Source organism: Ochotona curzoniae, unplaced genomic scaffold (assembly GCF_017591425.1).
Source record: "Ochotona curzoniae isolate NIBS_2020 unplaced genomic scaffold, NIBS_Ocur_1.0 contig_4612, whole genome shotgun sequence".
Taxonomy (NCBI): Eukaryota; Metazoa; Chordata; class Mammalia; order Lagomorpha; family Ochotonidae; genus Ochotona; species Ochotona curzoniae.
Window position 1 is genome coordinate 5,166,740 of NW_024466343.1, and position 27,581 is coordinate 5,194,320.

Here is a 27,581-nt window from a genome sequence, read left to right on the forward strand (position 1 = left end):
CTGCAGAATTACATTACAGAATGTTTTGATGAAATGTGCTAAATATAAAAATAATTCAATTCAATTTCCATTTAGTACTTGTACAAAACTCATTTGTCAGTGGGGTTAACACATTTAAAGTCTTTCCCACAAGGTACCATGTTTTCAAAGTGCTTTGTACCACTGAGGTTGAAATCATGGAACAAGTACTATAGAGTTCCACTGCAATGTATCTCAGTAATATGTGAAATCATTTATAATGTAGATGAATTCTCCTGGTAAAACTAAGATGCATGATTGAGACTATGATGTGTAGTGAGCAGCACTTTAATCCTTCAATGGGGATGGAAATAAAGTACTATAAAATATTTCAGAAAGCAATAAAATGAGTTCAAGAGTAAGTTCACTACTTGTTTTCCTAGAGATCTTCCATGCACTGATTCACTTCCCAAATGGCAGGAGATGAACTGGTCTGAAGACAGGAGTCAGGAGCTTCCTCCAGGTCTCTGACGTGGGTCTGAGCTGTTGGATCAAGCCCTCCTGCTCTTCCAGACACATCAGTGCAGAGCTGAGTCAGAAGCAGAGCAGCTTAGACTTGAGCCATCAGGTTTAAGGGATGCCTGTGCTGCAAGCAGGGTTTTAGTTGCTACACTACAGTGATATTCCCCACCACTGTCATGTTGACTACCACTTGCCAGAGAAGACAGAAAGGAAAAGAGAGAATAAGAGAGAGAGAGAGAGAGAGAGAGAGAGAAGATTGACATAAACAGAAAGACCAAGTTTGCAATGCTTTTGTAACCTGCTTTTCCAGTGGAAACTAAACTCCAGCACACTCAGTAGTCAATGATAGCAATTGCTGGACTTCAGAGCACATCAGGACTGTCTGGAATACTTGTTAAAGCACCAATCACCAGGTCCCACACAGCTGTTCATTTACTACTGATAAGTAAATTTTACTTGTTTGTTGGTTTATTTGTTTTTGAATCTGTCATTGATACTGTCTCAATCCATGTGTTGTGAAAAATTGAACTTGCATTACTTTTAACATATTGTTTACTCAATACTATGTCAATCAATTTCATAACATTGTAAATTGTTGCTGAGTTTTGTAGGGGCTTTTAACCGACAGGGACTTTACTCTGTTAGCTCTACCTTCAGACCAGAGAAGGTCTCCCGTAGAAACCGCTGAACTTATCTGGACAATAAGATGCTGAACTCTATGCTAGGTATATGCATGCAATGAATGAATCCCAATTGAACTTCAACTCTGAATATGCAGCAAGGTGGAGGAATCCACCATGGGGGTAGGGTTGTGGGAGGGGTAGGGGGAATCCCAGTGCCTATAAAACTGTATCACATAATACAATGTGATTAACAATAAAAAAAAAGAAAGTAAAAAAATCAGATTATACATTTTAAAATCACTCACAATAACCCCCAAAATGTCTGTATTACTCTTTTGTAAGACAAAAATAACTGTTCAGCTTTGCATTTTGAAAGTAAGTATGATCTTTCTGCTTAATGTATTTCTAGTAATAGTGCCATACACATAGTAAAATATATTAAATATTAACCAAATGAAGTAAACAATTACTGAATATTAATATTTTTTAAAATTCCTATTGAGATCTCAGCAGAGTCCTGCAAGATGATTTCCTTATGTAACTGAGACAAATTATAATTATCTTGAATAAAAGTAATTACTCAGAAAAAAAAAAAGAGGACAGGGCCAAGTATGATGCTGATGCTTCTAATTAGGGTACCCGTCCAATATCCGTCTATTTGTTAGTCCAGTACATCTTTGATCATTAAATGGCTCCAGTATTCATTAAAATGGAGAAGACCTATAATGATAATGCTCCTGATTCCTACAGACATAGATGTTAGGGCAGTCAGCACGGCTTGCAGTTCTCCCCAATGGTTACATAATTAAATCAAATGCAATGGCCGGGGCAGGGGTGGTACCTAACAACTCACAGTCCTATCTAAAACCACAATGATCTCTAAGATCAGCCAATGGATTGACTCATTTCTGAAAGTCCTCTGTGCAAAATAAAATGTGGAATTTGGCCAAGCAATCTTTGTTTTAGGACAATCTCCTCCATTTCCTAACAGAGAAAAGATACCCTTTGGGGCACTGTAATCTAGATATCTTCATGGAAAATAAAACCTCTCAGAAGCCGGGTGAAAAATAATATCAGAGGGTAACTGGGAAGGCAACACGGCTGCTGATTTGTAACAGACAGCAGGTTCAGTTCATAGGTTTGAAATAACAGAAGTTGGGAAGGTCAGCAGCACCCTAATCTAACACAAGCTTCCCTTCCATTAAAGGGTATCAGCTAAAGAGCAGAGTGGGGAACGGATGCTCACGCACTATGTTTACCTGCTGTAACTATTATCCTACAGTCCACAGAGCTGAATCATTTACTGCTTTCTTTAAATTTGAATACTCCTATAAATAAGGTCCCAGAGATTTAAAAAAAAAAAAAGGTGCAAGCTATGACTTTACCTTGGAAAGCAGAATTACAGAAGCGTGCACGTACACACACACACACACAAATGAAGAGCATTTTAGAATAATATTTTCACTTTAAATTGCCCCCTCAAGCATAAACAGAAAAGAATTCATGAGAGGAGAGAGAGAAAGAGTAGAGAGAGTGTGAGAGAGAGATTGAATGTGTCCTTTAGAGGTGTGAATCAATCTTTAGTCTTGAGTATGTTTGGAAGGGCGTTGAGAGCTCCTTTTCAAAGACTAACTCATTATAGTCCCCAATGACAGTGTAGCGTTTGGTTGGTTGGTTTGTTTTTAAGATCTGATAGTCTTTATTCAGATGGCAGAGTGACAGGAAGTGACAGAGAAGGAGCCCAATGAGATCAAGGCTGAACCAGGTTGAAGCCAGGAGCCCTGAACTTCATCCAGATCTCCCAAGTGAGGTGCAGGGGCCCGGGAGCTCTGGGCATCTCTGGCTGCTTTCCTAGGTGCCTCAGCAGGAAGGTAGCCTCAGCTGAGCAGGTGCTGAAACAGGTGCTCCCACTTGAGTTGCAGACAGTATTGTCCTACAACACCAGCCCCAGTCACCACAAGAATTTAAATAAACTCTACCTTATGAAATTGGGTGTAAAGTGAAAAGGGATTATTGGATATTGAATATCAAGACTAGGCCTTTCAGCGAAAGTCAGTACAATTCATTTTAAAAACACCCTTTTGGTTTGGCTCTGTAGAACATGGAAGAGATTTGTAGTTAGTTCTGCCATGGAAAGCACTCTTCCTACAGAGTTTCGTGTGGATGTGAACGAGCTGTTACTCTAAGCTACTTTCTGATCTACTGACTGGAGCTGAGAGATTGGAAATACCACAAACACAGTAATGAAAACATTTTTAAATGACATCTGATATCCCGCGTAGATATTTCAGTGAATTTTTCATGCCTCCAGAAGACATCTTGCACATTTTCTGAAAAATAATAAAAATGTTAGTGATATCACAGATATAATGACTCAAAATCTAGAATCTGGGTACTAAAAATGTGATGGCAGCAAGGAAAAATCAACCTATACACCCTCCCAGTAGTTAAGTATGATATATTAAAAATGTATCATATTTTGAATATGCAAAATATATAGGATACCTAAAGCTGCATGAAGGAAGTCATGGAGTCCATTTAAGGACATATGATCTCAGATTACTTTGCATCATTCCTTAAACACTAAAAAGGAAATGAATTTTAGTACATAATTGGACACTTCACGTCTCTGGTCTGTCCTTTGGGCTTCCTCTTAGCACACATTTTGCCTGTGGGGTCCTGTGTGGCAGACACACATCCCAGTATTCGGGGAGCTGTGCTTGCAAGACAGAGTAGCAAACTCTAGCCTCAGTGGGAACAGAGGAGTGTCTCTATGCACCTTGGCCCTCCTCCATCTTCCCCAACTCCTCTCCAGCAGGCCGGAGACCAAGTCAAGACAGCGGGCCTGGGCGGAGGCGTGTGCACGCTCCTGAAAGACCAAGTCAGTCTCAACAGAGTTTCTATTCTGGTAAGGCCCAGGCTTAAATCCACCTCCTGCCACTCACCGCCTTCCAGGAAGTCAGCTAGGTCTTCACGCTGATAGTTTCTGCAGGGTCACGGTTCTGCTGCACCACCTGCTCTTGCTTCTCTGGGGCTCCAGGGACACTGAGCCCCGCAGGAGGTGTTGCCACTGGCAGCAGGTTCTCGGCTCCTGACTCTGACAGTTTCGCAGGCGGTGACTTCGGGAATATCTCGTCATGCATCCTGTCTCCTGTGTCCTGTCTCAGAGCCGCCTCAGACCCCTGTGCCGCTGTCATCGCCACTGCTTCCGTCTCTGCAGCTGTTGTTTTTCCCAGGAACTCTTCCCCATTGGGCCAGGTTTTCTCCCCAGCAACATAGTGTTCGGAGGCGGCTGTGTTTGGTGCAGTTTTCACCTCGGGCCCCTGCGGGTCTTCCCACAGCTCCCTCTTCTGAGTTTGCGCAGATCCTCCTGGCGGGCTTTGACAGGCCTCAGCCAAACCCAACGGGGTCCCTGCTTTCATTTCCTCTGTCCCCCGAGGGAGTTCCTTAGCCTCCTCTTCTGGGTCCTCAACACCCGCTGCTTTGCTCAACTTGCCAGCTATCCTGGGCTCTCTTTCTGGGTCATCTTCCTGGGCCACAAATGTTCCTCTGTTTTGTCCCATTAGAGGCGTGTCTTTATCCTTCCCCTGCCCTGCAAGGCAGTCCTTGTCTTCGGCTGCAGCCTCCTTGGCCTCCCCTGAGGCCTGGACAGCCCCTACAGAAGCCTGTGCCCTTCCTTCGGCCTCCCTCTCCAGTGCTCCTGACGCGCCCACTCCTCCAGTGGAGAGCGGGTCTTGCAGATCGGCTACTTTCCTGGGCACAGTGTCTGGTGCCTCGCTCAGTTCTCCCTCTGATCTTTCTTTATTCGGAACTGTTACGTCCTCCAGGGACTCCTGCAATCCTGGGGCTGCCTCACAAGCCGCCTCCACTTCTGCCCCCTTGGGCAATTTAGCCACCTGCTCAGCATCCGACTCTGCTCCGCTTTGAAGAGCTCCTGTCACCTGCTGGGATTTTACTTCCTGCACTGTTTTCCTCACCTCACCTTTGGAGGTGTGCTCGCCTTCTGGAGCATTTTCATCCTCCTGTGCATTTATTTTCTTCCCTTCTGCTCCCTCATCTTCAGGTCCTCCTGGAGCTGGGCTGGGCCCCTCAGCTCCCCCCATCTCTCCTGCTACTTCCAATGTGTCAAGGCACAAGGTGTCTTTCCTGTCCTCTTCCCTATCTGACTCCACCTCCTTCACAACCTGTTCTTGCTTCCTCAGTGCTTCGGAAATGCCCTCCGAGATGCCCCCACAGCTTGCCTCTGCCTCTCCTCTGGACGTGCCCACGGGTGTTTCTGCCCGCATCAGCCCTTCGCTCTCTCCAGCCTGTTCCTCCCGCCCAGCCACCGCCTCATTGGAGCCACTCCCTGTCTCCGAGGCTGCGTCTCTCACCAGCCCCATGTTCTCTAGGTCTTTGAGTGCTTCCTCCTGGCTTTCTCCTACATCTGGCTTTGGGGAAGGGGCTTCACTCACAGCTGCTGGTGTCTCAGCCTCTTCCTCCCAAGAGGAGAGTCTCCCTGACTCTCTCTCCACTGCCCCCTCCTGAAAATCCTCTGAGCTCGGCGCTTCGGCCTTATTTGCAAGTCCTGCCCACAGCGCACTTGCTTCTCCTGCAGGCACTGGCTCCACTGGCTCTGGCGCTGTTTCCACCAAGGCCTGCATTTCAGGAACCTCTGCTGCACTCAGAGCCTCCGAACTTCCTGCTGCTGCTTTTCTAGGGAGGCCAAGACTGTCTGCTTCTGGCCCTGTCGCACTGCCTGTACCTACAAGCATCTCTCTTTCCTCTGGGATTCTTTCCGCTGCTGGAAGCTCTGCTGTGCCCTTCCTCTGCCCGAGGGGAACCTGGGTGATCCCTGTGCTTCCTGTGGCTGCTGCGGCCCCTTCTCCCTCCTTCGTGTCGGCATCTCTGCACTGGGTGGCTTCATCTTCTGCCTTTGCTTCTTTCTTCAGCAACACGTCAGTTTCTTGTGCAGCTTGCTTTGTCTCCTTGTTTGAACTAAGTTCTAGCGTTTCCTCCACCACTAAATTCCTCTTTTGTGCTATAAAAGTGAGATAAGAAAACAAGGCTGTTTTAGTCAAAATAAACAACGGAGATACTTTCTAGTCTTATATGTTACTTACTGACAAAGATTTTGCATGTGGTGTCAAGGGAAATGGAAAATTACACATAAAAAGTTTGCCTGTGGGCCCGGTGCAATAGCCTAGTGGTTAAAGTTCTTGCCTTGAATGCGCCTGGGATCCCATATGGGTGCCGGTTCTAATACCAGTGGTCCAGCTTCCCATCAAGCTCCCTGCTTGTGGCCTGGGAAAGCTGTTGAGGATCGTCCAAAGACTATGTGGGAGACCCAGAAGAGCTCCTGGCTCCTGGCTTCGGATTGACTCAGCTCCAACCTTTGAGGCCACTTGGGGAGTGAACCATCTGACGAAAGATCTTTCTGTCTCTCCTCCTCTGTATATCCACCTTTCCAATAAAAATAAATAAATCCTAAAAAAAAAAGTTTGCCTGTTTTAGATCATGTCATCAGTTATATAATGCATTGTGACTGAATAATGGCTTTTCATTATGAAACTGAGCCCTTGCAAATTTATTCAACACTCTAATTAAAACTGGACATCAAACTGTTGAAAATAAGCAAAGAAAAAGTTTAATTTTCCCAACTCATAAAATGAAAACTAAATCTTGCTGCCTACCTTTTTCCTCTCACATAAAAGCAAAAACTTTCTACTTTTATTTCAAATAATTTTAGGAAAATTACACAAAAAGAAAAATAGTGTTTCAACTTTCAGAAGTCAACAGCACCATAATATTTGCTTCCAACACTGTAATATTTCTTTCTGTCTCTCACGTGGTCATTCAGCAATACTTATTGTGAACTCACCATTATGTCATATTTCACTCCATATTTTAAAGCTACTACATCATGATTTAGTCATCAAAAACTTTGTAGCTCAAAGATATTTAGCAAAGACACCAATTTGTGTTACGGATCAGGATGCCTTCTATTTAGATAAGGAAACTGATATGCCTTTGGCAAAAGGGGACCAGGACAAGACAAGACTTTATTATCTGAGACAATTTGCAACATTAATTACCTTGTTGAAGCAATTTCTCAAAATCTGATCTATAATTCCTCAACAAATTTGGCTGCGTTATTATTCAATAAGTATAGAATCAATATATGTTTTAAATCTTCAAATAAGTTCTCGCTATTTAATAAAGATGTATGCCTTTGAACAACCCATACCAAATAATTAGAGGCAAGTCCTGTCTAATACCTATGCATTTAAATTTTCCATCTGCTGAAAGACAGTGGACTGTGTGCAATAAAATAAGTTATTACCACGCAGGAGCACCAGTCTCCTGCATGTCCATATACATGAATAAACATATAAATAAATGCACATATAAACTAGTTCGGTGCATCTTTCTGACATTTTCACATGCTTGATTTTTACGGCTAACTATCTTACTAGCACCATAACCAACAATCTCTACCTGAAACCCTGATCATTTTTGCTCTCCTCACGCCCTGTTCAGAACTGCCCACTACCTCTCCTAACACAAAACATGGCTAGAGCTCGTGCTGCCTCAGTCTCCTACCAGCTACAGTGATAAACTATTTTGAAGTAAGGCAATAATTGCTGAGGTTACAGTTCCTTTAAAAATATATCTGGAAAGTGACTTTTGATGTCTTCTTTCAAAGGAGTAAAATAGAAATTTCAGCTCTATCAATGGGACTGAGATTGAGTTTTATAGGTGTTCCTCAGTGTATCATAGCAATTTTTTTCCTAAATTGTATCTAAAAGTTCCAAAGGGAGATGGCTAACAAGTGTTTACTCAGAGAGCATGTAGGCAATTCACCTGAGAGAATATATTCCATTCTATTCCTTTACAGATTATTGCTGGATTTAAAACAGAATTAAATGAAAACAATGAAAAACAACCTATGTCAAGTTTCTACGGCAGTGTATCTTGCTATCTCAATGTCTGCATGAAATTATATTAAAAAGTCAGTTTTAAAAGTCCCCTGTGTTTCTGTGCTGGCCTCTAAATACATGGATGAAAGAAGTTTCAGAAAAACATGGGAATAGAATTGCCTAACCACTAATTATTAATATACTATACCTAAATTCTAGCAGAGAAATGTTAATGGCATCCACCTGAGATATTATATAAACACACACACACACACACACACACACACACACACACACACACACACACACACACTTTGGAAGAGTCCAACATGGCATTGTTGAAGCAAGGGAGAAACTAACTGAAACCTTTCTAAAAATAATCAGAACAAAAGCATGACATCTGCTATTGATGGCAGCCACATGGGCTTTTGGAAAAATATTTAATATACAAGAGTGAGCAACATTCAAAACCAGAGTAATTTGATTTAGTGGAATGAGTATGTACCTGTGAGTGAGACAGCTGTGGGTGAGAATGCCAGGCCTGCCACTTACTAGATGTGTGAATTTATGAAACAACACACTTCTAAGCCTTCATTTCCTTATCTGTAAAATGAGAACAGTCATGCTGGCCTTACAGAATTCCTGGGACAATAAATGATATAGTTTATATAAAATGCTTAGCATAATACCTTGTATAGAGAAAACAAACAAATCTCATTTCCCTTCCACTGTTCATGGTTAATCAGATCTTCTTACGAAAGTTAGATTTGATCATTAGTAACTACAATGGCTGCATTGCAGGATGAATTGGGGCAAGGAATTTGAGTGCCAACTGTAAACCTTTATCTTCTCTAACCTCAGGATGCCTGTCCTGCAATTCAGCCCCTTTCCCAGATGAAAATCACCCCTTCATGTTGCCCAGGAAGAACCCACACTCTAGGACCAGCCTCTATGCAATCACTCTGGCTACTGCTATTCGCTATAATAAAGTCCTTTTACTTTAACCCCAATGTCTTTTGTATTCTGCCAACATCTCCAAAATGATTGGCTAAGATGTTTGCTTAAAAGTAGTGTAGAATCTCAAATTAGTGCTATGATTAAAATTGGAGATGGGAGGAATATTGTATGCGACAAATAAAATGAATACCCCTGGTAACTTTATACAGAGATGTATTCAAATCAGAACAATTTTAGAAAGGAATTAACTAAATATGGGAATGCCTGATTTCAAGGACATAGAAAGTTGGACCACATATGTATGAGTCACGGTCTGTTGAATCTCTCTAATTGGCACTTCTACAGATGGAATACTCGTCACCAAGAGCCGGGTCATATACTGATGGCAATGAATTCTTTCCTAATTAAAAAAAATAAGTTCAGATGAATCGTTGTGAACTCTCCTTGTTTCCAGTTGAGCTGGTAAAGGCAATTCAGCTGGCCAACTAACTGGGAGGTAGAGAAAGAAATCCACCTGATTTGAAAAATCCCTACAAGTATTTTATAACCACCAATCCTTATTTTCTTTTTTATCTTAGGTACCAATGTATTAAAAAAAAGTATAATAACAATCATATCTGATGTTAGTTTCAAAGCTCCCCTTCAGGCCCCTCAGCCAGGACCTGCCATCACATTCATTAGTTACAAAGAAAACGAATGTGGCAAAGGACAGGAACATGAAAGAGGAAAATGGACTGTCTTTTACAGGAGATTTTTGAAGGTCTGTGCGAGGTAATGATGAGCCCTTACCTCCACCTGTGTCAATCTTCAGCTTCCTCGAGGGCTTCCCCGGCTCATCTGCACTGCTCACACCAGACTCGGCATCAGAGTAGCAATGATAACCCAGCGCCAAGGCTTCAGTTATTATCTGTCCAACTGATTGGAGATTATATAAAATATCAAAAGGTACAAAAATGGGTCACACGGACATGTCTGAGCTATTTCACATCACTTCAGTAAGTGGGGTCAACGTAAAAGCATGCACACATTAAAATAATACCTCACTTCTAAAATCTGTTAAGATTAAACAACTACCAAGCTACGAATCCAAAAATAATATGTAAGACACAGAAGATCATGAAGTTAAGAAATCCATGCAAAGAAATAGTTGCATTAAAAAAAAAAAAAACAACAGCCAGAAGCAGTGATAGTGTGCCAAGTGCCCATGCAATGAAATGATTTAAAAAGCAATTTAGTTGGCTTTTCCTTTCTAGAAACATGTTGTGGTTTTATGACATCAATCATTACTGCTATTTTAAATTGCTAAAATGATCAGAGCTGACTACACGATGAGCGTTTCATCCATTAGTACACTTTCATGACTTGACCCCAGTGCCCACTCTTTGTGGACAGAAGCTATTACACCATGACCATAAACCCCACTGCAAAAGCTGTTAGAAATTCTTCCTCTCTGTAGCTGGTTACTAGCAGGATTTCCGGATCAGGGAGTTCAAGTTCCATATTCTGTTATGACTATATCACCTAAAGGTCTTTGATTTGGACCCATGACTCAGTTTACTCATCTGTCGTAAAGTGATATCTACTCAGTGGGATTGGGAAGAATTAAATGAATACATTATGTATATGTTCACCTTTCTATTAGCAAGTGCCTGTACCTGATACACAAAAAGTAATGATGATGATGATGGACATTTTAAGCGTTATTGCTCAGTGTGGTATGATACTAGGCAAAACTACAAAGTCAATTAAGCTTAAGTTTCTCAAAACTCCCTATCTATGTTTCTTGCTTATCTGATGAGCCACATTCTATATCATTGCCATCTACCACCTGGCTGCCTCTGGTTAAAGGTTCACTCAACTATTGGACTTAGAATTGCCTTTCAAAATCCAAATATATCTCCAAAACTGCATCGCCTTCTCTCTGCCTTAAATCGCTCTCCTTTCCTTTCTTCACCCTTTCAGAATCTCCCTTCCTCCTTTTCTCTGTTCTTCCAACACATTATGATATATACAGCTCTCCCAAGAACTGTAGTTTCAGAAAAAAAATAATTAGAATGTAGTCTCTTACTTAAAGATTGTTTGCCAAACGGTAATCGTTTCCTATGTTTGGAAAGAAATGATGAGATATCTGCTCTGACTGGGCCTTGTGAGGAAATCATGACTTAACTAGATAATGAAATGAGAGAAAATGAGCATTATACATTTCCCATGTATTCACTTTGTAAGGATTTTGGAACATCAGCCTTTTTATTCAATACGGTAAAATAATTTAGAGATGATAATTACAACAATAAGGTTTTTATTTTTATCAAGTTAATTTTTAACATGCAAATTTTATAAATACAGCACATGTACATTAAATACCATCTTACCCAGTATAATAATATTAGTATTGTATATTTAAAGATTTTAAAATATGATGCTTTAGGAATTTTTTATAAATTTGTTTGGCTGACAAAAATGGAAATCACAAGGATAACAGATCCAGGGAAAGATAAGAAGTCAGATTTCATGTCAGTTATAGGAAGCTTTGTTTCACAGGTGTTAACAAGACAGCTAAGCTATTCTTCCAAGAAATACATGGACTCTAAGCAGATATGGTTCATAATAATAACAATAATAAACCAATAAGAGTTAGCGAACCCAGACTATTCCAAGAACCCAAACAGTACTAAGTCTGAAAGTCCCAACTCGCTGGCACTGATAGTGAGGCTTGTAGTCTCTCTACTCACCACTTTCCCACATCTGTGGCTTTGGCCCTGGAGATACGGGCTTTAGAGACAGAGATGAGCCAGTATCATCAGGTGTTGGGGACCCTGGCTGCAGTATCAAGGACTTCCTAGATGTGAGACCACAAAAGGCTTCACTTGGTCATTTTTCTTCTCAGAACCTCTTCTGAAGTTGCAACTTAAAAGCAAGTGCTTGGCTGGTGCCTAACCTCAATGTTTTCCACATAGAGTTAAGAAGACTGTGTGTGCTGAGACTCCCATGTCAGCAAGGTGACCCTTTGCTTTCTTTTCTCCATCCACTGAGCCCTTGATCCCTGAAGACTCCTGCCTCTACCCCTCTATACTGCTGCCACTAAAGGGAAAGGTACTAGAATTGACAGCAAAGTGAAATCGTCTCATATACTGAACTTTACAGAAAGAACTTTTTTCAACTCAGATGATATAGAACACTTTCAGATATTTTTTTACAAAATACCAAGCAGTTCTTATATTACGCCCTTAGCTTTTTTATGAAAAAAGTAAAATATTTTAAAAGATTAAAAGCAGAAACAAACATATAAAAATTTTCATAATTGCTTCACCCAGAGAAAATTATTCACTAATCTTTTAAGGGATTCTAAAGATTTTAACCCTACTCACTCTTATTGTAGATGACACCTCACCTTCCACTTTATTAATTTAGAAATATTTGTGACTACTTTCCATATCATTAAATGTGAAAGATTCTTCCACAAAGTGTTCTAATCAATTGGCATCAATATTTCGTTAACCAACTGCCTATTTACTTTTATTATGGAGCTATTTTGTATATCATTTAATCAGTATTATTGTGTGTACTTGTGACTATATCCTTAGGATAAACTCTTGGAATTAAGTAAAAAAATATGTTTTTGAAAAGCTGTTGATGAATACTTCCAAATATGCTCCATAAAGGGAAGCAATTAACAACTTTATCTGTAATGGCTAAAAGGCATTTGTCTCTGTACTTTGCTAACAATGTCACCAATTCCTTTAGTTGATAAATTAATAATTAAAAGTGATAATAGGATAGACTTTTTTGTATTAGTGGGTAAAGTGTACTTTTGTGAATTTCCTGTTATATTCTAGTGCAATGATCTTTGCCTTATTGATTTGTAATAACTCTTTGTGTATTGTGAATCTTTTTTCATATACATTTTGTAAATTTTCTGTTTCATATTTCTTATGCTGTAATGAGTTGTTGATGCTACCATTGCGGGCAATTTTTATTGGTACTATTTTTCCAAATTAATTAAAATTATTTCTAGATGTCAAAATATTATGTTTAGTATTTGGAAATGTTCTGAATTAGACTAGGAATCAAATAAAATTTGCAAGCATCTTACCATTTAGTCATCTACTCAAATATTTGGAATTATTTCTAACTTACCAGAACTATCTTTTCTACTTCTTTTTTTAATGTATTAAAAAGTAGAGGAGTGGAGAATAAAAGAGAAGAGAGAGATTGTCTACCTACTATCAACTCCCCTAATTCAGGGACAACCAGGGTTGTGTCAGGCTAAAGACAGGAATAAGAAGCTCATTCAGGATTTCCCACGTGGGCAGCAGTGACCCAACTACCTGAGCAGTCACCTGGTCCCTCCCAGAGTAAACAGTAATAAGAAGCTGTTTCAGAAGCAGTGTAAAGACTTGAACACAGAGATTCATCTGGATTGGTGGTATTCTAACCAACATTTTAACCACTGCCCCAAATCCATGACCCATCACAATCTTTATCCATTTTTATACATTCCTTAAAGTATGAATACAGGTATATAAGTACCGCTTACCTCTTGTTTACTACCAAGTAATTTTTGTAATATTTTCACACCACAATTTGGAAAAAAAAAAACTTCTAGTCCCAATAATTGAATATCTAGAGTTGGGTGCTTTGATTAGAGCCAATATTTATTTGGGAACCTGCTTGTAATTCTCTTTTTAGTGAAAGTTTCATATTTTGAAAATTTTCTAGTATTGTTGAATTGTTACAATAAAATGTGGACTCAAGTTTTTCCTTATGCAGATGGAAAAAAAGATAAAAGGATGAAAACATCACTAATTATCACCTTATAAATTCTATTAATCCCTTTTTTGTGTCTATTATGGACAATATTGACACATTTATATAAAAATGAGAGTTGTTACTTTTGCAACTTTTGGGCAACAACTTGAATGTTCTTCAGCTCCAGTTGGATTCAGATGTTCCTCTCACACATTAAGCTAGGGTCCAATTTAGAGACCCAGTAGATCAGGTAAGAAACAAAAAAGGCGAGATTCGAACACTCTTAGTAGAACCAAAACTTTGCGTGTTGCTTTCCCATGGCTGTGGAACTCTCAGTCACAGCAGAGCCCTGCTGTTGGCATTGTCACCCTCTGTGTTAGCAAAGAGCCCTCTCTCCATGAGGAGCAAACATCCTTTTCTATTTCTGTTGACTGCTGTTTGGGGGTGTCATCCAAGCTTTTCCTGAGGTTTAGCAACGAGGAGAACTCCTGAATAATGAAAAGGTTTACTTTTTCCTGTCTGTTCTAAGGTTTTCTTATTGGTCTCTATCTGATCTATCTTTTTGGGGGGAGGGGGCACTTCGGAGCGACCCTGATGGTCATTGCAAGAGAGAGTGCAGAGCCAAAGTTGGAACCAAGAAAAGACCAGAGAAAGCTCCTCTCTCAAGTCCCAAAGGAACTTTACGGTTTTTCTGTTCCTGAGGATCGCTCAGGGCTCCTGGCTGTTGTTCGGGTGACATTAGATCCTGTGAGGAAGGATCTGGGCTTTTTCCATCCCATGTGGGAGATCCGATAGGGAATGGATGACTTCAGAGTTCTTGGCCTACGAGGGCACTCCAATTCCCCGTGGTCTCCTTGGCAATTGGGATATAGTCCTTGGTGCCCATACTGAAGACACAAGGATTAGTTACTCCTCACTAAGGTATTGAAGATTTCTCTGCACACCCCTCCTAAAATTGTTCTGCTTCTCAATTGTTAACATATGGCATGTTTGAGTTATAAGCCTGTTTGGATTATTCTAAATTTCAAGAAGTTCAGTAAAAATCATGCTTGAATACTATAAGCTGCTAAATATAAAAATGAAAGTAGACACAAGACAGCTGAATAGTACTCTGTAACCATTTTAAGGTGTATAGCAGCCAGTTGTGTATAAACTAAAATTGAAATGTCAATGAAGTAGTTACAGGATGTGGTTAAGAACTTGCGTTTTCTAACATATTGGTCATTCAATACCTTGTCAATTAACTTCATGATGTTGTTGTGTCGTGGCTTTTCATTGGAGGGGATGATATTCTGCCAGCTCTACTTTTAGACCAAGAATGGTCTCCCAATGAAACTGCTGAATTTATCTGGACAAGAAGATGCTGAGCTCTCTGCATGGTCCATGCCTACACTGAAGGAATCATGACTGGATATGAACTGTACCACTGTAACAATATGGAGAAATTCAATATGGGGGAGGGCTTTTCAGAGGGGCTGGAGAAATCCAAGAGCCTATGAAACCGTGTCATAAAATGAAAAAGAAAAATACGTATAAACAAATAATGAAAAAGCTGCATGGGACTACTTCTTTCTTGCCTCCCACTCTCCCCTTTCCATCCCCCTGCCCACAGTTGTCTCTGCTTCTAGCCACTAACTTTCAATATTTGAGCTCTGCATTATCTCTTTTTAAATTTCTGTAGTTTTTCCCTTGGGAAACTAGCTCAAGATAGCTCATAATTTCTTTCTCTAATATATTATTTTATGTAGCAAATCTGGATGGTACCTTTTCTAGATTCAGGTGTAAACTTTTAAACTGCTGTTCTTAATTTAAAAGAGAAAAGGGCAAGGCAGACATCAAGTACTTAAGCTATTATCACCAAATTGATATCTCAGAATTTTCAAATTATCCAGCCCTGTCTTCCTTGTGAACCAATGGGTGTTGTAGTCCAGCTCGATTCTACCCACTTCATACTCGGTCTTCATGCAAACCAGTTGGAGCTACAGCCTAGTTGGGGCGACTCCCCAAAACCCCTACCAGTTCTGCCCCCTACCCTGGTTCCCATGCTTGCCAGTATGCACTGCAGGCTTGTCCAGTCTGTCCCACATCCCAATTAGCTCTCGCACACGTCAATGGACATTGAAGCCTGGTTCAACCCAACCAACCTATTATCCAGCCCATACACCCACTGGCAGGTGCCTTTCTGTCAAGCCACCCCTGCTCCTAGCCTGGGTTTCATGCTGTCCAGTGAGGGTGGTAACCCTGAGGGAGGTGCCCACTATTTCCCTACTAGGCCACACCCACTCCCAGAGTATGCAGTCTCCAGGTAGTTTTGGCATTTGACTTGTCAGAATTGGCTCCTAGTACCAGCCTCTGCCAGTTAACGCTGTGGCTAAGCCCAAACACCCCTCAACCCACTCTAATTTTAACTTGCACCAGTCAGAACAGTCAGCTCACCGTGAGGCCCACAGGTGCTATAGCCCTGCCTAGTCTGAACTGCCCCCATCCGCATTCACACTTTCCAATGGAAGTAGTTATCCAGCAGGGGTGCCCACGTTCCCCTGTTGGCTTTGCCTCCTCCCTGATTGTCACATGTGCTGTTTGTGTGCTGCAGCCACATCTGGTACGGCTCATCTCACCTTGGCATTACTTGTTGTGTACTGGTATGTGTTGCAACCGAACCTGGCTCGGCCCACACTCTGTTCTGGTGCTCGGATTCACCAGAAGGTAATGTGAACAGATTCAGGCTGGTCTGCCCCCAACCCATGCCATGTGTATGCCAGTGGGATAATTTTCATTGCCTGTTCTGGGTTGTTCCCTATTGTGCTTCTTGCGCTTACCTGCATGGGACTGTGTCCTGCCAGAGAAGTTGCCCAGGCTCCTCCACCAGAACCTCTCCCAATGCCAGTTTTCGCGCATACCAGTGGGTCCATGAGCCGGCACTACTCAGTTCGCCTGCTATCCTAGGAGGAACAGTGGCTTTTCCTGCCTGGCCTCCGACCCAAGCTGGTTCTTGTTGTTGGATATTTCAACCCATCCATGGCTCTTCCATACCCCTACCCAGCTCACACATGGTTCAGTAAGGGCTGAGACCTAACCTAGTCTGTCACACAACCCTCCCTGGTCCTCCAGAGCACCAGATGGTGTTGGAATTTGGCCTGGCTTGGTGCTTCCCATCCCAGTCCACAATTGTGCCAAGTGAGATTACGATCGTATCCTGATCAGAATGTAGCCTCAGTTCCAGCCCATGCGCTCCTTGGTGGGAAACTCAACCCAGCTAGGGTGTCCCGTTATTTCCCCAACCGGGCCTCTGCCCTGCCATAGAGCAGGTGTAGGCCGGTGGTTGTTCTGTCTCCGCTTGGCAGAGCCCCTCACTTGTCCTGGCCCCTTGGATGCTGTGGCTTAGTGCCTCTGCCTCACACAGATCAGTATGTGCAAGGACCTACCTGGCATGAGCTGTGCTCCAACCTGATTTCTGTTGTTACTTGTGAGTTAAGGTTTGTTCAGCCCTGCCCATTCTGCCCCCTTCCAGTGGCAGCCCGGCCCACCCCACATCTTGTTTAAAGATGCACATTTGGGTGCTGCTGCCTTGACCTACCCTGACTGTTGTGGATTCCTTTACCCATGAGTGATGGCAGATGGCGTGGTCACACCTAGCTTAGACCATTGCAACCCCAGCTTGGGAACTAACCCGGGGGACTTGTATTCCAAAGGGTTGGGCCCACACAACCCCACAGAGCCTACCCCCAGCCCAAGTTCTCTTGTGTGCTGGAGAGTGTCTTGATCCTGCCAAATGTGACCACTCCACACCTCCAACACTCAGTCGGGCAATGGTACCCAACACTGCCAAAGAGGCCCCCATCCATAGCTTCGGTGTGGGCTAGTATGTGGTGATCAGTGATGTTCTATACTAATATCCCATCTCTGTATTCATAATTGAGCTGTTGCATCTGTCTTACTAAAATTATCTTCTGGACACTTCCCCCAAACCATTAGGTCTTGGTCCCCTTGCCTGCTTAAATCTTTCATGACCCTGTCACTGAGAATACCCGAAAATTCACTTTGCACCTACACTCAACCTAGTCTTAGTCATGAGTGACCCCAGGCAGCAACTACATATCTTGAAAACCCCAGAGTTTGCCCTTCCGGGCGGCCAGCAGGCAATGCCTGGCACCATGTGGTGCACTGGCCGCCCTGGGGGAGGCCGAGGACTCGTTCACTGCCTTGTGGCAGTGTCTTTGGCGTGAGTCCCCCGCATTGGGTCCGACCCGGCAGGGGCACCCCCCACAGTAGCCACACTGCAAGGAGCGTCAGTTGCCCCAGAGCCCAAGGACCGAACTCCTCCCAAACTCCCCCAGCCGCATGGTCTTAGCAGCTGGGCGGAGCTAGGAATTTCCACCCAGTTCCCAAGTTCCCTCATGGCGGACTTACCCTGAAATTAACTTTTAATAAAAGTTCAGTTATAAGCCTTTTATCCTTACTATTACGTTAATAAAGCAATATACAAACATGTCATGATAACATTTTGACTATTGTACCAGCAAGTTAATGCATTGTAAAATTCAGGTCATCAGATACATAATTCAAAAAAGTGACTTTTAGATCTACTATGGTGCAAATTGAATTAATAATCATAAACATTACAATTAAAATCAACATTCTTGTTATTTTGAATACTAAATTTAAAAAAACTTATTTTGGTTGGTTTTTTTTTTTTGCATTTTAATGGTGACTTTCTTTTTTTTTTTTTATTGTTGCTTACATTATATTATATAGTACAGTTTTATAGGCGCTGGGGATCCCCCCCACCCCTCCCATACCCCTCCCCCCATGGTGGATTCCTCCACCTTGTTGCATAACCATAGTTCAAGTTCAGTTGAGATTCATTGCTTGCAAACACATGCCTAGCATAAAGTTCAGCGTCTTATTGTCCAGATAAGTTCAGTGGCCTCTTGGGGAGACCTTCTATGGTCTGAAGATAGGTCTAACAGAGTAAAGATCCAGTCAGTTAAAAGCCCCAACAAGGCCTCAGTATCATTATACAACATATTTTGAATACTGTTCAGTCAAAGGATTTAAACTGATAAACATTTTAGAGATTCTTTACTATGAGCTTTTATTTTAAAGAAAAAAAATAGTTTTTGTGCCAAATAAAATAAAACATAGAGAAATAAAGCTTTAAAAATCCATATATAACATGAATGAAAATTACTGAAAGACATGCATATTGAAGAGAAATCAAGTTGAAATATTAGAAATAAATTCAACATCTTACATAGAAAATACAGTGGAAAGATGTGACAACATACTTAGTGAGAAGAATAAAAAAATATTTGAACTAGATGACAAATCCTTAGAAATATCGTAAGTAAACAAAGAAGAAAATGGAGAAAAACATTGTTTGAGATCTGTGGGATTTGATTGTCCAAATAACCAAAAATATGTCTCTTAGGGATTCTGGCAGGTGTGGAAACATAGAATGAACTAGAAGATCTATTCAAGCTTCCCTAATTTGGAAAAAAAAAAAAAAGGAATATGCAACAATTGCAGGAATCACAGAGAACTTCTAATAGACATCATCAGAAAATATCTTCACCATAATACAATATTGTCAAACTTTCAACTGTCAAATTTAAAATTCTAAAAGGTGTACAAGAGAAAAAACTTCAGAGTATCCACAACTCAACTAATCGATCAGGAACCTGAAGGTAAAGAGAGAATGAAAAGATACAGTTCAAGTTCAAAAGAAATAAACTGCCAATACAGAATACTATATACCCACAAAAATTCTCATTCATCAATGAAAGTGAAATACTTTCCCAAGCAAACAGTGATTTGACTTTTACGTATCATTATTATCCAGCTCAGATGAAAGGAAAAAATACATCAAAAATAAGAAGAAAAGTCCAAGAAACATACAAGAGCTTTAAATTCTCACTTATGGGAAGCTTGGGGGTTTATGGAGTTCTCATCTATTTTCTTTTTCTTTGTTTTTTTAATTGGAAAATCAGATATACAGAGAGAAGATGAGACAGAGAGGAAGATCTTCTGTCCAATGGTTCACTCCCCAAGCGGCAGCAACAGCTGGAGCTGAGCCAATCCGAAACCAGGAGTCAAGAGTCTCCCCTGGGTCTCCCACATGGGTGCAGGGTCCCAAGGCTTTGGACCGTCCTCGACTGCTTTCCTAGGCCACAAGCAGGGAGCTGGATGGGAAGTGGGGCTGCCAGAAATAGAACCAGCACCCATGTGGCACATGTAAGGACTTTAGCCACTAGCCTACCATGCCAGGCCTTGTTTCTTTTCTTTTTCAGAGAAGTAAGTTTTTTCTAACTAGTAGTATCTGAAGTTTGAGCAGAATAAAGGTGAAGGGAAGTGGAATAATCTGTAAATATGTATAAAATATTTATTTAAGTTACAAAACAAAAAGTCATCCTATTCTATTTTTAATATTTAATCTCATTATCAGCTCCTTTTCCTGAATTCCCTTACAACAAAACAGGGGTGTCCTAATTTGACACATATTACATCTTTTATATTGCTCACACTGTATTCTCAATGACATCTAACTCATTCTTACTATTCCTTGATTTGAAACAAAATTACTGATCTCACTTTAAACATGAGAAGAATTTTGAACATTTCACTGCCCAAACAGAAATCTTTCACGAATTTTTCATCTGAATTTTAAAAGCATAAGAAAACCATAAAAGAAGAAAAAAAAATCTACTCCAATATATATTGCATGTGTCCCGTCACCTTGAGAAGTATCCCTGTGCTTTGATTATTCTTTGTGTAGTCAATCATTTGCCCAGTTACTCTCCACAACAAAATTCATGAATAAGAAACATCTACCTGCAAAATGAAGATGCTCTGATGTTACCTTTGACATCAAAATATGGCCATGAAAAAAACCCACGGTTCATTACAAACTCAGATCCACACATGCCAAAACAACTTGTAAAAAGCAAAATTCATCACCTAAGTAGTAGCCAGGATTGTGTGTTTAAAGGTTCAGATGATGTCATTTTCCCACTCTTGTGTTTCCCTGTGGGAAGACTTCTTATTTCGTAATAAATTCCTCCGAGTGTATTCTATACCACTGACCTCTTCTTTCTCGTCTGGCCTCATCTTATAACTTGTCTTGTACCTTGTAAGTTTCTTTCCTGTTTGCTGTTTCTGTCACACTGGCTCTGCTGCCAAAACCATCACCCCCATGAAGGGTTCACTCCACTCTACTCTCTGCTTAGGGCCTTTGCACTTACTGAACCATCTCTGCTTTGTGCACTCTTTCTGTAGATGACAGACGTACACTCTGCTCTACCCAGGTCTCTGTTCAAAAATCTCACTACTTAAGCAGCTAATCATAATATGCCTCTTTTTCCTAAAGCCATGACTCTATCCCCCTACCTTGTATAATGTTTTTACTAGCACTTAGTCTGTATCCTTCATCACATGTTTGATTTTCACTTCTCAGGCATATTTCCATCTTAGAATAAAATCATGTAGAATTGGATTGTGCTCACACAGAGAACAATGTGTGAAATAGATATCTCAAAAAAATATTTCTTGGACCCGGCACGGTGGCCTAGCGGCTTAAGTCCTAGCCTTGCACACGCTGGGATCCCTTATGGGCGCTGGCTCTAATCCCAGCAGCCCCACTTCCCATCCAGCTGCCTGCTTGTGGCCTAGGAAAGCAGTCAAGGATGGCCCAAAGCCTTGGAACCCTGCACCCGTGTGGGAGACCGGGAAGAACTTCTGGTTTCCGGCTTCGGATTGGCGTAGTGCCGGCCATTGCCGTCACTAGGGCAGTGAGTCATCAGATGGAAGAGCTTCCTCTCTGTCTCTCCTCCTCTCTATATATCTGACTTTGCAATAAAAATTAATCTTTAAAAAATGTCTTTTGAACCTGTCATTGATACTGTCTCAACCCAGATGTCTCGAAGAATGGAACTTGCATTATTTTTAACATATTGTTTACCCAATACTATGTCAATTAATTCCATAATGTTGTATAATGATACTGAGGCCTTGTTGGGGCTTTTAACTGACCGGATCTTTACTCTGTTAGACCTATCTTCAGACCATAGAAGGTCTCCCCAAGAGGCCACTGAACTTATCTGGACAATAGGACACGGAACTTTATGCTAGGCATGTGTTTGCAAGCAATGAATCTCAACTGAACTTGATCTATGGTTATGCAACAAGGTGGAGGAATCCACCATGGGGGGAGGGGTATGGGAGGGGTGGGGGGAATCCCCAGCGCCTATGGAGCTGTACTACATAATACAATGTAAGCAACAATAATAATAAAAAAAAAAATGTCTTACCTGAAGTCTACTGAAAACTATGATCTTTTCATGATCCAGTCAGAAATTTATTAAACATGAACTCTGTCTTCTTTCATCAGAATGCTTTGATCCTGCTTACATGATAACAAAATACAGGCTTAATTACCTAACTCCATGATTTTTCTTGATTCACATATAAAAATATAAAACATCTACTTCCATATACATTTAAACAGTGCTTTACATTAAACTGTACTAATTCAATGTCATTTTATTATGATGTTTTCACTATACCAACTTGACTTGAATTTTATGCTAAGAACATTGCGTATTATCACAATGCACTAAGGCAGCTTAAACTAAAATAATCCCTCCAAATTAAACACATTAAAATAAAACTGTGATCTATCGTAATCACATTGTAGCTAACAATTATAATCTTACACTGTATCTATACAACACATCTTTTCTATAATTCAATTACTAATGGGCAGGACAAATCTCAGTTAAGTCAAATGTATATATGATAAACTATTAAGAAGAAAAATATTTTATGCTTTCAACCTAAAAAGAATGATGACAATATGTAAAAAATACTCATGTTTCTACTACTATGATTTTAACTATGATTTTTTTAGATAATTCTTTTTCTAAAATTTATTTATTTTATATTAATTACATTGCATTATGTGATGCCATTTCATAGGCTCTGGCATTCCTCCACCCTTTCCCACACCCTCCCCCCATGGTGAATTCCTCCACCTTGTTGTAGTATTATAGTTCAAATTCAGTCAAGATTCTTTCATTGCAAACATAAATCAAGCATAGAGTCCAGTATCTTATTGTCCAAATTCAATGGTTTCTTGAGGAGAGCATCTTTGGTCTGAAGGCCGGGCTGGCAGAATATCATCCCGATCAATTAAAGGCCACAACATCAACAACAATTTACAACATTATGGAATTATTTGACATGGTATTGAGTAACCAATATGTTACAACATGCAAGTTCTTAACCTGTGACTACTTCATTGACATTTCAATTTTAGCATATATACAATAGGCTTCTATACACCTTAAAATGGCTATAGGGTACTATTCAGCTGTCTCATTTCTATTTTCATTTTAGTATTTAGTGGTTTATAGTGTTGAAGAATAATTTTGCTGAACTTGGCAGATTTTCAGATAGTCTAAGCTGGCTTATAACTCTAATAAGGCTTATGTCAACAGTTGAAGTGCAGAACAATTTAGGAGGTGTGTGCAGAGAAATCCTCAATAACTACTATGATTTTAAAATAAGTCAGACACAGTAGAACATAACTGTGTGTAGCTTTTGACTACTCGATCTATTCATAACATAATAATAGTTTCCATTCCAAGTCTAATTGAAAAATGATTAATTAATTAGCATACCATAGAAAACATAACGTAGAGAAGGGTCTTTTATACATTATCTTATTGTTTATTTTATTTGACCTAAGGTTCTAGTCAGGGATAGAGAAAAACAGACAAATTTCAATCTATTACTGCAACAGCTTTCAGATCTAATTTTCATTCATTATCTTTTGCAAAGTAACTACCTAAATTGTCCTTCATTTTAAGCAAATAAGCAAGGTCTCATCCCTCTGTTTCCCTAACTGAAGACAAAATAAAGAAAGGTAAACTTGTAGAAATTAGGAGTAGAGTGATGATTATCAAAAACTTAGGAAAGTAGGTGGAGGAAGTGATGGATAAAGGTTGCTTAAAGGATACTAATTTATACTATTAAATAGGAATGAAAAATTCTGATGATCTACTGTACCACAACTGACTGTATATAATGTACTGAATGTGTATATGTTTAAAAGCTAAAAGAAGGAATTTTGTTTTTATCAGAAATAATTGATAAATATTTAAGGTGTATGCGCTTACATGGCTAGAACATGACACAATGTATACATGTATAAAAACATCACATGGTTTCCCATAAACATGCAAAATTTTATGTGCCAGTGAAAAAACTAAAATGTTAACACAATTAGCTAAGAAATAAAGGAAGCAAGGAGAGAAGTAACTCAAAACCTCTTTGTTGGGCATGAAAATGGATATCATGAAGAGTGCAATCAAACTTGGGTGGTTTATCAAAATTATTCCTAGAAATTGTTATTCATATAAATGATTTTCCTAATGTTTATGACCTTTTCATTTATTTTTAATGAAATCTTTGCAATTTTACTACATCGTTTCTCTAAGTAGCTGTATTTTAAAAGCATTAACACCCAACTGCTTTAATTTACACATTTTTAGGAGTTTGATAGCATTAACCTTAATGTATCATTTGGGATTTCTTTTACATAATCTTTATCTTATTTTCTTCTACTCTCTTGCTTTTCAGAGTGTATTATGTCCGTTCCTCTGGATTTCCACAAAGCCAAAGTTTTGCAGAAGATGAGTGATATAATAAAACTATGAATCCTGGAATAGGAGCCAACACATCTTAAAGGAAATTAACAAAGTTACAAAATATTACGTCTATTCAATAATAACATCTAAGATAAATTGTAATAAAGGAAAGCATTAGTGTGAAGAGAGATCCAAGATACAGTATTAGGTGAAAGCAAAGCTGTAGAACAAATTTGTTTCTATATAAAATAACATGTATATAATATATGTCTCTATCATATGTGGTTTGTCATATATTTTATATACACCCATAAATACAATTTTCCAGAATCATCAGCAGAAAGAAACAATTATCCATAATTATTCTAGATAAAAGTAATAATTGGGCAAGGAAGTTTTTAATTTTCATTTGCTATTGCTTGTTCTGTAATGTTTAACTTATAAACCCTTCTTTGTGAGGAAAAAGTTTGTCAAAAATCTTAAAGATATCTTAAATTTTGATCCAAAATTACACTTCTTGAAACTCATCATAGAAAAGAACTAAGGTTCTATAACTTCAAGTAATAAAATATTTACAGAAGTACTAATAATTAGAGTGAAAATCAGAAAAGGTCCAATAATAGGGAAATGGTTAAGTTATAAGAAAGCCACAGAATGCAATAACACAGACATCAAACATGTTCATAAGTTTGCATAATAATATAAAAATTATTATGATACTCTAAGATGTAAAACAAACTGTATTTTATAATAATATGACAATGTAACTTTGTAAACACAAGGTTTAAAAATTAAAAGCATGGCCAAATGTTGAAAGTGACTTTTCATGTGTGATAATCCTGAGTTTAAACATTACTTTTTATTATTTTCTAAATGTTATTTCATGTGTATGCATTAGTTTTTAATTGAATATAAACATTAATAAACATCTTTTGAACATATGTTAAAGAAAGATAATTATTTCCAAACCTCATCAGCTAGTCTTCAGACTATCTTAATAAAAATATAGCAGCAGAATGTTTTGAAATTATCATACTCATCAAGAACATGATTTTTCCATCATATTGGAAGATAATAACAAAATTACATACTTTTGATTTTACAAATCCAGGGAAACACAACTGCATTTTTTCATCTCAGCCCATCTTCAAAAAGTTATCCAACCTTTAAAGAATTTCTCAGACACATACTTCATGCAAGCCTTCAAGGTGTCCTTAACCAAGTGGGACTTTTTATCCTCTGATGTGCCACAGAATTTTGAACCTTCTCTAATTTTCATAAAACTACTGAGATTAGTTATATCATTAGTGTGACAACCATTTTCAAAATTGCATGGGAAGAAACTTCTCACGTGTTACTGATTGATTGTGGTGTTGTGTACTAGCAGAAGAGTAACAACAATGTGTAATTGAAAGGTAACTACTCAAACTTCCATTTCTGATAGAATCCAGTACTTCAAGGGCATGAAAGTAACAGAAACACTGAATGTACTCATAAGTTTCTAAAAACACAGCTGAACTTTCAATTTAAAAATGTAACAACAAATTCTGCTTTAGAATCAATAAGAATGCCCACCACACAGACAGGGGACACGGGGAAAGAACCGTGGAACCAGTGTTGTCACAGCATGCTCTGTGAAGGCCAGGTATCTAACAGGCACAAACCACAGGTCCATAAGACACAACTTGATTCTTCACTGTGCTTCCAAAGTTGAAAAAAGCTTCAAGCTCTCTGTATCTAAGGCCTTGAGCCTGACAGGAGGGTGGGACACTCCTGATTCTTTCCACATCAAATGAGACTGTCGTACACACCCAGGAGCCCAAGCAACCAGGAAGTAGTCAAACTGAGGTCAACAAATCAAAGTGAAGTTTGGATTTTTCTTATTGCTTATCTAAATCTAAATTCTTCTTTAGAATTCTTTAGCAGCCATGGAATCCCTCTACCCAAATACAAACTCCAGAAATGTGCTTGTTAGATTTTTAAGCCTTAACAACTCATTTCACTTCTTCAAGCCATGATTTTTCTGCTTAAAGACAATAATACAAATTCACAAGCTATTGCAAGAATGCAATGCATCAGTACATGTAAGTGTTTAGGACTTTGTCTAGAACATAGCATTTATCAATATTACCATACATATATATTTCAATGCATGATTGCTAAGAGCATTGCTAGCACTAAATAACTAAGAAGCCACACATACCCTTACCTTTGGACATGTATTGGGTTTTATTTGATTCTTGAGATAGCATGCCTTAGGAAGGAATTTACAGAAAATAGGAAACAGACTTTTTAAGAATTTTCAGGAAATTTTTAAATGCAATAGAAGGAAACAGCAAGCTGAAAATCGATGTGTGATTATGTGACAATGAGAGAAACAGGAAAACTTGAATCGTCCAGCAACTTCACAATAGTATTTCCTGAGCATGGGCAGAATGCAACGACCTGCATCAGCTCCCACATGCACGGGCACAATGGCAGATCAACTCAGTGGTCATACTTACCACCTTTCTCCACCTCTGGGAGACTTGCCTTATCGACCCACGTGCTAGCAGAGCTTCCTTCCCAAAGCTTACTCTTTTCATCCATTGCTTCTCGAGAAAAACGTTCAGTTAAACTCTCTGAATCACCTTGCGTTCCTTTCCCAATTTCTTCTTCAAGAACATTCTCAAAGCTTTCCTGAATGCGGAGAGGTGTGGTGTCCACATCTGACTTCTCTGCTTCCTGATCTTCAATTTTGATTTCAAAGGACTCTGCAAGTGGAAGTTGAGATTTCTCTGGCCCATCACTTTCACTCAATTCCTGAGACAATGAACTTCTGGCACTTTCATCAGCACTGTTTTCACCATGGACTTCCCTGTCCTCCATGGCAGGTTCATCTTCACTGTCACTAGAATATGTGTGACTTCTGGAGGAGGATGATGAAGCAGTTTTTATGTCTACAAAAAATGAAAATGATAGCGTCAATTGTTGTTTCATGATTCAATGGGATTAACTGTGGTGATTATATTAATAATATTCAAACTAAAATAGTATACTTAAGCAAACTTGATATCATTTTTCAAAATATCCTACATAGTTGTTATAATAAGGACCAATCTACATAGTCTTTGTAGAATTTTTCAATAGGAGACAGCATTTAACTAACAGCTAGCTACTGTTTTAAGTGTAAAAGGCCCTTTTTTTGGAAAACATTTCTAAGTATCTATGTTATAGAAAAAAAACTG

The 27,581-nt window shown here is 39.5% G+C and overlaps 1 protein-coding gene across 1 annotated transcript in view; it reads right to left on the bottom strand.

Annotated features, from left to right (window-relative positions):
- Positions 1–4,066: 4,066 nt before the first annotated feature.
- Positions 4,067–27,581, bottom strand: part of ERICH3 (glutamate rich 3) — a 115,934-nt gene continuing 92,419 nt past the window's right edge. The window contains exons 12-14 of the mRNA XM_040987248.1: positions 26,859–27,293; positions 9,303–9,359; positions 4,067–6,123 (exon numbers count right to left, since the gene is read on the bottom strand). Of these exons, the coding sequence (XP_040843182.1) occupies positions 4,067–6,123; positions 9,303–9,359; positions 26,859–27,293 (2,549 nt within the window). The remainder of the gene's footprint in view (positions 6,124–9,302; positions 9,360–26,858; positions 27,294–27,581) is intronic.